The following is a 12,690-nucleotide window of genomic DNA, read 5'->3' as shown; positions in this document are numbered from 1 at the left end:
CAGATAATTTTGAAAGAAATGGATTTCTTTCCACAGCTGCTGAATAACATTTTATTCCCTAAAAAGAGGCAAAATGAACAAGCAGTATTCATGAATGTGATACAGCCTGATTTGATCAATGTTTTCTCCCTTTATTAAGATGTTTGTTAATTATTCATTCCATAATTTTCCTAAAATGCTTGCTAAATGCATTAAAAAGTATGCATCTTTATACATTCAATTACAGGCAGAAAATTTCTATTGCTTGATTGGGGAGTCATGATGCCAACAGCTCTCATAGCTTGCCATCTTTGGAGGCAGAATCATACTTAAAACTGAGTGTAACTAGGCTTTTCATCTGCAACTGTAATTACTTTACACTTCAGAGTTACACAATGGAGCATCTTCCTACACTTGAGCCTCCCAGAGCACAGCCAGCTTGCAAAAATCAGACAAAGAACATTATCAATTTTCTCAAGGGAGTAAGGTATTTCCTGACTGTCAAAAAGAAACTGTAACTATTCATGTGTAGCAAAAGTAGATGCAGTGTCACACATCCCCATGTCCATATTCAAGAAATCACTGCAGCTGAATGCAAGCACAGTTTATTGCAAACCAAGCAACATGAAAAACTAGAACAGCTTCTAGGAAATTAGTAACATTTACATGAAGAAAAGGATAATGCAGGTTTTGTCTGGGGTAATGAGGGGAAGGAATGAACTTCAATGTAAATTCTTCCTGTTTAAAAAGAAGTTCGGGAGAAAAAGGTCAGAGCGAGATTTGGCACACAAAAAATAATCTCACTGCCTACAAATCATAAACATGACCCAAGTCAGAAAAAAATGGCATCAGTACTTCAGCTGAAATTGCTACTCACCTGAAATACATAATGAAGAGGATAAAATTCCAAAAGGCTTCCACATATTTTATGTATTTATACACACACAAACATATATATTCATGCTTTATCAGAATCCTTCTACACCAAGTTATTACAACTACATCAGAGGAAGGGAGTAGGAAAAGACAAGCAAACAGAAAATGCCTTTAAAGAGCAGTTAATCACAACACTGTTTATTAAAGTAAGGAATTAAATAATTTAAAAAGCATTTCAAACCTCAACCAGTAGCTTGATCAAAACAACAAAACCCCTTACCTGTGCATTCTTATTCCTGGCTTCTCTCCTTGCTGCTCTTTCTTTTAGCCTCTTCTCCTGAAATAAACAAGATGTACAGTTTTAAAGCAAACTCCTGCACTGCTTTTATTTTTCTTTAATATTTTAAGATTAATGTTGAGTCATCTAGGTATTTTTAATGTACACATTAGACTGGTGGTATTGACCCTACATGTTATAGAAAACAATAAATGAAAGATCTGAATGAGACACTGTTCATTCTTCTTGCTCTTAAAGGAAATCACAAAACTACAAGAATGATTGAAGCTCATATTTTATCAAGACTTATTACTCTTACAGGAATAATGCAGCTGAGTAATTTAACAGAGTTAGTATTTGTCCGTAAAATAAGGTAGTTAAAATGATACTTAAAGATCAAACTGTTCTTACTTCTCAGTGACTTAAAATGAAATAAAATCCACTTAACAAACTAAAATGAAAATTTCCCTAACTTCAGAATTTCATAAGTAACTGGGAAGTGAAAGCTAAAACATCTTCTCCCTTTCACATGTCCATTACCAACAAACATTTTACAAAAGCATTTGCTTAGTAATTGCATTGTTTCAGAAACCATAACAAAGATCTCTTACCCAAAAAGATTCTGCTATGGGAAAATGACCTAAATGCAGATAAAACTCATCCAAAGCTGCCTGCTAGATCTGTCAGCATACAGAAGTGCCCAAGATATTTAAATCAAATTACATTTATTGCTGCTTGCTTTGTTTATTATTACACCAACTAAAGTATTATCTCTATACTGTCAGGTCCTTGTAATTGAATATCCCTTAAATTCTTTATTTTGTGAGGAAAAGACAGAAATTCAAGTGAGAGCACATCCTCTAGAAAAACACATGGCTCCCTCTTCTTATTTAAGTGATCCTGATGACACTGGTATTGAAACTCTTTTATGCTAGCATAAAAATGTTTCTGAAATTCAACCTAGTTTCTCTGAGCAATAGAGGCCACCCTGACATCAGCACATGTAGACTCAAGTTCACATAAAAGGAGACATTAACATCAGTCCAGGGTCAGCACTTCAGCACAGAGCAGGTTGAATTGCAGTTATGTATCAGGTTACTCATGGGAGTAAGGAGAAAGCTACAGCTTCAGTAGTCCTGGTGCTATTTCACCACAATGATGCTGCGAAAACATTTTGGTAGGTATCACACAAAGTTGTTCAGCAAGGCAGTGTTTGACTGCAGACATGGGAAAAAGAGAACACAGCCACCAAGATTTTCAAAGTTGGTGTCTAAATTCAGGGCCTTTTGAGACATTTGCCAGGTAAGTGCCATTTTCTAGTCTCCCAACTGCCCACACTACACAACTGTTAGCTTATTTTCAAAATCCCTTTCTGTGTAAGTCAACCTCTTCTCTTCAAATCAAAATGAAACAATTCCCCAATGCTTTGTGCAAAGCTGTCTGACTCAAACAACTCAATCCACTCAGGGTTACACACCAGAGCCTTTAATGCATGCTGTGAAACTAAAAAAAAACCACCAAAAAATACACTACTGCAGACAGACACAACAAAGCTGTCTTATTATTTAGGGGTGTTAAAGTATTTAAAAAAATATAATTTAAAAAAGGAAAAAAGAGAGAAAAAAATTACATTTGAGGCCACAAGTGCATCATGTGCAACAACAAAAGCTACCAGGACCAAGTAAGGTCTGGTCTACACTCAGTTCCTCCAAACCATACAACATGGTCATAACATGATCATCCATGTTATGATTCCCTCTCTAACAAGTCAAATTTATGTAAGTTTCTGATCCCTTTTACTTATGCTTTTCTAATTATTAAGTTTTCCATTTCTTCCACTCCATATGGTTTAGCTGCACATTCTCCAGTCTCTGGGGTAACCATTGGGGTTCTCTCATTTTTCTGCTAAAACTGTTGTAATATTCAAACTTAACCCCTCAAAAACAGAGAGAACATAGGTAGAAAGTAATCCACCATATGTTACAAAGCAGCTTTTGACTTGGACAGTTTAGAAAATTTTGGATAGAAAAATTCTATGGTGTATGAAATGTCAGTGTTTTAACTACAGCTACAGGCTTGAGCAAATATAGCAGCCAAGTTCCTGCTCAAGGGATTTATAACAGAGCCCTGAGAAGACAGCTATGAAAGCAGAAGACTGACACAAGGAGACAGAAGAGGAGTACACAGGCAGCATTATAAACTGTAGTCTCTAAAGAACGGTGAAGACACAAAAAGATTCTAAAGTTAAGAAGTCCAGAGACTGAAATAAGGAGCACAAGAGAAAAACAAGACAGAGAAGCAATCACCAGGAGATGCTGTCAAGACCTGCTTTTTTTTTTTTTCCCAAGCAGGAGGAAGAAAGGGTTTGGATCCTTGTCAGTGAAAAAGAAAAGCAGATTTTGCAGAGGGTGCATGTATGTTGGCCCCGAGCTGGAGCTAGGACTGCACTTCAGAGGCCAATGTCCTAATCAGGCTGCTTCTGCTGCTTGACACTAACACACTCTGAACAACACTGGGCATTCACAGGGTCACAGGATCATTCCAACTGGAAAGAACATCAGGAGGTCTCTGGTTCAACTTCCTGCTCACAGAAGAGTCAGCTCTGAGGTAAGGTCATGCTGCACAGGGCTTCATCTAGCCATGCCAAAATCCCAATGCTGGAAACTGTACATCATCTCTGATCAGTCCATGCCACAGCTTGACTGCTCTCACACAGAAAAATTCCCCCTAAAGCCATGCTGAATCTCTAGTTTTAACTTATGGCCATTGTCAGAGGTTTTGGTCCATTTAATTTGTAACATGTTAATTTACTAATCAGAACACTCAAGTGAAAAGCCATGTAGAAATTTCAGTGTATTCCACAGATGTATTTACAAACAAGGTTCTGCTCTGACAAACACATATAACTCACTATACACTTCATTTCTACAAACCCACACTGGCTAGTATTATATTCTTTTCATTTACTTTCTAATTAATAGTGTTATACAGCCCAGAGATCTTCTTGGTCAGCTTTTTAAATTTACAGCAAATTATTTTTTTTCCTTCACTCTTACAAAGCTACTTAAAAGGATGGTTCTAACCTCAGTAATCAAAGGGATGAAAATTTTTAGTCATCAACATGTAATATGGCTAAATCCCTCAGCTTTAAAGAAGAGTCCCAAACCTTCTAGAACAGAAACAGCTCTGCCTAAAAGGAGCCCAGACCATGGATAAAGCTGTGTCTAATATGTGGAAGAAATACTCACTGTTCTTAACCGTAAAGCTAAGAAGTCTGACACTGGCTTCTTTTCACATTTCATCTCCCCTCCTTCTACTGTTGGGTTTTAAAACAAAAACTCATTTAATTCTTAAAACTCCAACACATTTAAATAAATATTCTAACATTTACATTCCACGTTCTCAACTTGATACAAAAAAATAATTAACAGTAGCATGGCAGCTCTCTCTAGCTGGTGAGGTCAGGAATATGTGAAAGACACATTAATAGGGCTTAAATCCCAAGTTTTTAGTTATAAAAAAATTAAGTCCAGCAATTTTGAGAGTTCTTTCCTCCCAAAGAAAATCCCCTCCTCCTTGGACTCTTTTTTCTACACTTAGGAGTTCATCCTACATTGTACAGAGGGTTTACTGCAATATAAAAAAATACAGTGTTTATTTCTATTATTTCTATTATTAACAGCTTTGTTTAATACAGTAATTTTTCTTTTAGCTTTTTTGAGGTGTAGAAAATTTGTACAATAAAAGCCTCCTTTCTTTCTTTTAAAGAACTTATGCATAGGTCAGATTCACATTCAATAAATTATTTTAGCTGGCGACAAGCTGCTGTTTTTCCACCCTAAAATTTCACTGACCTCTTATATTTCCTTACCTGAAGGCAAATAATAGTTTCACTCAACAAGACTAATGCATATAACAGCATATTTAGCTCTGAGAGCATTAAAAGAGCCTGTGGCAAATCTATTTCCTGGAAAAATTTCATGCTCATCTGAGTCCTCTGAAGTCTATTTTATTTAAATACTCAAGAACTCCCTCAGGTTTTGATCTGTCATTTTAACACTAGATTTTTAGTAACTATTCCTTTACATACTGATGCCATAATTTGGAGCTACCAACCCATTCTATTTAACAGCTGAGGTAATTGTCTGCCACACATCAGATCTTCACAGGTGACCAAGTTCTGGAACAAATAACTCCATTGCCTGGAAAAATCTGGCTGTCATTTGCAAATACATGTTGGTCAATAGTGGAACCTTGTCTTGGTATCCAACTATCTTTTGTTGTTTTAGTGGGACACAGCTAAATTCAGTCAGTTGTGCTGAAGAAAACACAGACTTGTTCAAAAGTTCAGAGCAGCTCTCATACAGTGGCATTGCCATAGTCAAGAGCTGGTTTCCACCAAAATTTTGAAGCACAAATGTGCTCTGAAAACTGACTTAATAAAGGTGTTTCCCACATTTTTCTTCTCCCAGATTTCACACCAAGCTTGAATTGTTTCCATGCTCATGGCTCACTGCTACGTTTATATTGCTGTGTAGCTTAATATTGCTCCTTACAGAAACTAGAACACCCTTTACATGCAAGCCCTTCTCCAACTAACATTCCGAACAAACATTCCAAAACAAACATTCCTAACTCAAACATTGAGCTGAATAAACTTATTAGTACTTCTTTGAATTCTATTTTTTAAAAAAATCTGGAAATTACCTACAATTTTTGTAACTATTAAATAAATTTTAATACCTTCTGGGAAAAAAGCAAAAGCACTGTCATTGTTTTGTGTTTGTTTTGTTGTGAGTTTTTTTTAATCTCAATGTTTGGTTTTAGAAACCTATTAAGTAATCTTTTCAAGCAACAAGCTATATAAACATAATGATGTAAGCCTCATCTGTAAAGCTGATGTTTATTTAAAGGCTGGTCTTTACTGAAAGACCTAGTAATCACCAATTTAAGGCAACACAGAGTTGGCATCAAAGGCATGTGAAAAACAGCACATGGACAATGTTAAACATTAAACAAGCACTGGAAAAAGTCTTAGAGGCAGTGGAAAAAAGGCATTCTCATTAAAAAGAAGAAAACAGAAGCTAGCAGAAACCGACCCTTAAAAGGACATTCTTGGAACAAAACCAACACAAGAAACCAGTGGACAAAGATCAAAATGATTCCTGTCCCCACTTAGACCTGAACACAGTGAGCAGGTTCTAAGAATAGGGAAGTTTTTCTAAAGCTTTCCAGTGAGTTGGTTTAAACATGGATGAGAGGCTGGCCATGAGCTGCCCATGTGCTCTCACAGCCCAGAAAGCCAAAGCTGTCCTGGGCTGTATCCAGTGGTGGGCAGCAGGGCCAGGGAGGGGATTCTGCCCCTCTGCTCTGCTCAGACCCCACCTGCAGGGCTGCATCAGCTCTGGGCTCCCAGCACAGGGAGGACAGGGACCTGCTGGAGTGAGTACAGAGGAGGTCAATGAAAGTGATCTGAGAGCTGGAACATTTCTCATGTGAAGACAGGCTGAGAGAGTTCAGAGTATTCAGCTTGGAGAAGAGAAGGCTCTGGGAAGACCTAATTGTGGCCTTCCAGTCAGTCAGCTGGAAAGGAACTTTTTACAATGGCATGTATTGGGCAGGGCAAGGGGCAAAGGCTTTAAATCAAAAGATTTAGATTAGTTTAGACTGAAGATTACAAAGAAATTGTTTCCTGTGAGAGTGGTGAAACTGAACCTACACATACACAAACACATACAGTGCAAGATAAAGGTAGCACTAATTCAAAATACAGTTTCAACAGAATTACAGGATGAATGAAGTTAGTTAACTAACTAGGTTAGTTAATGTTTAAAAGTAATGTTTAAACTGTGAACTAAATTTTAAAAATAAATCAATTGAAGTTACACTGCAAACCATGCTGATATAGTCTAGAGAAAAGTAGAGGAAAATGGGCAGTGATGCCCTTGATCTCATTTTCTGGCTGCTTAGCCTTTGAAGGGATGATGCCAGTGGAAAATTCATTATCTATAGAGGTCACAGGATCCTGAGCTGTCTTAATGCAGCCACCCATAAGGAACCACCCAGCTCAAACACCAGGAAAACCACAAAGCCCAGGGCTTCAAGCACACTGCAGCTGCAAAAGGCACACCAAGGGGAACACAGAACTGCCACAACATGGTTCCCTCCACACCTTTCTCCTTTGAGCCAGCCTTAGCCCAAGGCTGCTTTTAGTGCTCTGCCTGGGGTTAGGGGTCTGCAAACCACAAAGCCCAGGGCTTCTGGGAGAAGGCAGAGAAGCCCTGCATGTATCTGTGCCTGCTCCCAGGCACCCAGCAGTACTGGGATCCTCTGCAAGCAAAGGGGGCAGCTCCTTCCAGAAGCTGCAAGGGTGCCTCACAGCACCTTAGATACAGAGTCAGCATTTTGGGCAGTTGTCCCAATACATCCTTCAGCAGGACAAGCACCCAGGCATGGAAGCTCCCTTACAGCAGTAGGGCTGGTAAAGACCCACTTTAAGGTTATGCCTGAACTACTTCAGCCTTCACCCACAGCTGTGTCCTCCTGGCATTCATCTGACTAGTGTGTACACAAACCAGCTGGTTGGAGCCTGGTGCTCGTAACATCAAGGTTGTGGGATCAATTGCCATATGGGCCATTCACTTCAGAGCTGGATTCAATAGTCCTTGTGGGTCCCTTTCAACTCAGAATATTCTGTCACCTGTGATCTCGTTTTCTTATTTTTCACATCAATGAGATGAGGTCAAGAACTCTGATTTTGCTGCAAGACTCTTAGAAAACATCCAAGGACACTTCAAGCTCTAAGTGTAGCCCATTCAGCTGTTGAAGTGAAAGATAAACAAGCAAACCCTTGCCTCCACTGGCACCACAGGGAGACCAGATGGATGCTGCTGCTGAGGCTGAAGCAGGATGCTTGTCAACCCACTTCTCAGTGTCCATCCCCCTTATCTTAACAGATGTGCATCTGGAGCATAACAGCAGCACTGCCTGCACACAACAGCTATGGAAGAGCTCAGAGAGGCTTTCTAACAAAGTAATACTCCCTGATTTATTTTACACATCTCTCCATCTATACTTTTCTTTGCTGTTCAGCTGAGCACTCCTCTCAGCAGTAACCTCCTTCCCTTTATATTTTGCTCCTACACTGGCATACTCTTTACATGAGAGAATTTTATCATTTTCACCCAGCACCACATTAAACCAACTGTACACAGGTAATCTGACAAATTAGTGTCAGGACTATTCAAGTGCTTTCTTTAATAAAGAGCATAATCCTGCATTGCAATTTTTTTACCCCTTCAGATTACTTGCTTGGAAATATGATGCAACTTTCTTTTAGAATTAATCTAATGACTGATTTCAAACTAAAAATACTGTTTTTCATGGGAGCATTTATCTTCAACCATACTGAATGCCTTGCATTATATAACATCTATTTTATAAAATAAATTTTAAAAAAAATCCCTGCAGAGTCTTTTCCCTTTCTTGAGCATATGTTATTCAATGATTTATTACAACACACTACAACTTTTATAATTTTTTCATAAAACTATAAACCAAACGTTTAAGTCATAACTACTCGGCCATGAACAGAAATCACTTGCAAAAGCAGGGAGGCAGAGCCTAGAGTTCCATTTGGAATAGGGCTGCCAAAGGAAGGAGTAAGTCCTAGGGACACACTGATGGTAGGGATACCCTGAATGTAAAAGTGCAGTTTGCAATGATAGCCTGTTACAACTGACACAAGAAGGAGAAAAAGGACTAAAGTGAATATGAAATACACTAACCCTAATGAGCAGTAAGGCAGACAGTAGCAGAAGATATGAACTCATAAGTCACTGGCAGATGAACACCAAAGGAACCACACAAGCACAATCTTGGGAAGATTCACACAGAAAAAGAGAAAACAGGTTATCTATGCTTATCAGCCTCATGGGAAAGAGCAAACTCAAAATGGAGTATTTGAAAGGTACTATGAGACTGAGCAGAAATACCAGCATATGGAAAAACCCAAGATCAGTGACTACACAAGGGCCCTATGATGTAGGTATGAAATGAGACATATTTATGATCCACTCTACTATTTAATGTATTGGTGAGGGTGCTTATCAATCAAAAGACTGAGATCTTCTTAGTCCTGCTTGCGAACATCAGCCCTTATCAGTCAACAAGAAGAAATAAGCTTATGCTGCCTGTGCTGTGCATGTTTATGTGAGTGCAGCTTCTCTGGTCTCTGTGGATATCCAGAGTGTGTCTTGTGTGTGCCCCTCTGTACAATACACATGGAGGGGGCTCGCTCTGCAGCCTGGAACAGCAGCAGGCTTCATCAAGAACACCTGCACATGAAACCACCTGAATTCAAACCCAAGGGATTTGGGTCCCTTACCAGTCTGCAATCTGCCATTTTCAAAAATGAATTTTAATCAGAATTCAATATACTCTTCATGAAAATGAAAGCTATTTATTTTATTATAGTCCTTAACTAAGTCTGGTACAAAGAATGTTTTCTTTTAGCCTTGGAAACAGTTAATAGAGTAATAATATTGGGAGAACAAACACACAAAGGGTAAAACGTTTCCTCCTCATTAAAATTATGCACTACGCCACTAACAAATGCATTTAGGGTGCAGTAGACAAACTAAAAAGATGTATTCTGTTTCAGTACAGTTTCTAAAATACTTCTGTATTTTCTACTTAACTAAGAACAGCACAAGCAAAACTTTGAGAACATATAGCCTAAACATCAAGCGGTACAAATCAAGATCGTTTCAGTGGCACAAGGGCCACAAAATATCTCCAGATTCCTTAGAGCAACATCAGTGTCCCAGGAAGATTGCGCAAGGAGTCTCAAAAATACAAAGTATATATTATATTTAAAATACAGACTTGTGGTACAGTGCAGTACCTTCTGAAAGAGCCCCCGTCACCTGCAGTCTAACTGAGTCATCTCTCTATAAATATATTTGTTTAAGGTCTTCTAGGGAGGTACAGAACTACTGCATCTTGCAGTATCAAACCCCTGAAGACAGTCTCAGCTTGATTTCTACTAATACTGCCCAAATAAAATTATATTTTAAAAACTATTCTAGCCTTCTTCTCACACTAAACATTCAAAATTCACAGCATATCTTACTGGTGGGAAAGAGAGGCAAGAAATAAGGCTCCTATTCATTTTTCCTTCATCGCCAACGGGCATTTTTCTGAGCTTGAGTTAGCAGAGGGAAAGAAAGGTTATTAAGAAGTGAGATGAATCCCTCTCTGCCACTATTTTCCTCCTAACAACACTGCATTTTCAGTTGAAAACTTGAAAAATGGAGTGCCAAAACATGTTCTGAATCATTTATTCACTTTTCCCTTTATTGTTGTTTATAACATTATACACATTTCAAATGGCTTTCATTAAATAGCCATTAATGCAGAATTCTTGTCACATCATCTTGATCAGTGTTACTGTCCTTCCCTTGTGCTCAACCACTAAAACTTACTTTGCTTCCAATACTTCAGTAAGCATTAATTACACTACAATTATACCTCAGAGTTTTATTTACTTCTATCCATCTGATTTTCAGTTCTTTCATATTTGCAGAGCAAGGAGAGGATAATAAAATGTGAGACTCATGAAGGAAACCTAATTATAGTGTAGATGCTTTGCAAGTTGCCACAAGCCTTAAGGCGCTGCAACACACAACTCTTCTAATCCGAGCATCTCATGAATGCATCAAAACATTTTTCTGATCATACAGGAAACTGTGCTCATTTAAATTACATTCTCAAATGGATTTAAAAGCAATGGCCTGTGGATACTTCTGAATAGTTTTGTTCTTCATCAGAAACAGTTCTGCAAGGAAAGTTTATAATAAGCTTATGTGCCATGTTCCCTTAAAAAAAAAAAACTATTTTGGAGATGTTTTGATTTTAAGAAGTTCACTTTTTTTTCCCAGAGACCTCTAATCTTCAAGATTATACTGTGGAAACCATAAGAAAGGGATTCTCAATTGAAGAATGACCTATAAAAGTATGAGCTTTATGAAAACACTGCTTTTTCTACATCCACTCATTATCTAAATCAAAACCTGAACCCACCTGTAGATAAAAAAAACCCAGATCAAATAACATCTGCATTTATAGCCTTCTGTGAATTGTTTTGTTATTATAAGTCACCATTTCAAAGCCAATGTAGAGACTTATTAACACACGTTCAGCTTGAGGGGACTTTATGATTATATGTAAATAACCAAATATCAGACAAATTGATTAATTAGAAAGAAAATGCATTTGTTTCTAGTGGCCTGCTAATCTTAGGTTTGGCATGTTTCAAAACTTGATTTAAAGGGAAAAAAAAAAAAAACTGTCACACACACACACACACCAGGAAACTATGCCAGGCAGTAGGGAAGAAAAGGAATTAAGAAGAGGAAATATGAATTAAGATATATTTCAAACATGATGTAAGTGAAGGAACAGAAGAAAGTTAAGTTGATGAAAACGTTAACCAAAAGCAGAAAGGAAAGACCCAGCCATAGCTTTTTCAAAAAGCTAGGAAAAAGAGTTGTAGGACAATTCAGCAGCCAAGTCAGAAAACCAAGAAACAGAGTTGTCACATCTGATATTAGAACATGTCAAATGGACAAACATCTTCAGCAGCCTGCTTGCAGGAAGGAAATTTAAACAAATATAGGAATTCAATAATTAGCATTACTGCAGAAAGGACAGGTCAGATAACAGAGTTCATGTTATGACATGATGTATTTCGACTCACATTGAAGCACAGAGGATTTAAAAAGAAGCAATGACAGTCACAAGTGATGGATTTAGGACTTTGTATAAAGGCTTCTGCTGAATGCCAGCAAAGGGATATATAAGATGGGATTAAAGTATGTGACTTTAAAAAGCTCCTCTTTCAATGACACAAGAAAGGGCACTAAGACACACGCTTACACAAAATCCAAAGTCATGAAAATAAAGTCTCCTAGTCTTTTTACTGCTCTCACATCCTTTACTGGTAACACACTTGAATATTTATCTTTTAGGTTTCACCCTCTCACTCCAAATGAGGGCAAGAAATAACTTAAACCACTTGCCTGTCAGGCTTACATAAACAACCAAACTTTTAATAACAAATTCAGACAATCATCAGGCACCTGATCAGGCTTCTACAGCACGGTCATGATACACAGACTTGCACAGTTCTTCTTTCATATCACTGAGATGTAAGCCAAAGATTCAGACTCAACTAGTATCTGCTGCTGAGCAATTATCTTTTGGGAAGGGAAACCTTATGAGGTGGGAGAATTTTTAAATACCATTGGGAAGTCACTATGAAAATGGCCATGTAGCTCACTTTTATCGTGAGGCAGTTCAAATCTTCCCCTGGCATCCTTTCATTAATGAAGGACAAATGACTTGTCCATCAACAACACAATAAATTCCAAAAACATCAGTGAAAAAACAATGACTGAAATGGCTAAAATCATGTTTATCTATGACACTTACCTATGATTTCTGAATTATGCCATAGAACTTCCCCCTACAGTGTGAATTTTAAAATTACACATTTT

At 37.8% G+C, this 12,690-nt stretch overlaps 1 protein-coding gene across 1 annotated transcript in view; it reads right to left on the bottom strand.

Annotated features, from left to right (window-relative positions):
- DDX10 (DEAD-box helicase 10) overlaps positions 1–12,690 on the bottom strand; it is a 154,108-nt gene that overhangs the window by 39,096 nt on the left and 102,322 nt on the right. The window contains exon 16 of the mRNA XM_030234540.2: positions 1,136–1,192. Coding sequence (XP_030090400.2) covers positions 1,136–1,192 — 57 coding nt within the window. The remainder of the gene's footprint in view (positions 1–1,135; positions 1,193–12,690) is intronic.

Source organism: Serinus canaria, chromosome 1, assembly GCF_022539315.1.
Source record: "Serinus canaria isolate serCan28SL12 chromosome 1, serCan2020, whole genome shotgun sequence".
Classification (NCBI taxonomy): domain Eukaryota; kingdom Metazoa; phylum Chordata; class Aves; order Passeriformes; family Fringillidae; genus Serinus; species Serinus canaria.
The sequence above is the reverse complement of the archived record's forward strand: the minus strand, read 5'-3'. Positions and strand labels throughout refer to the sequence as shown.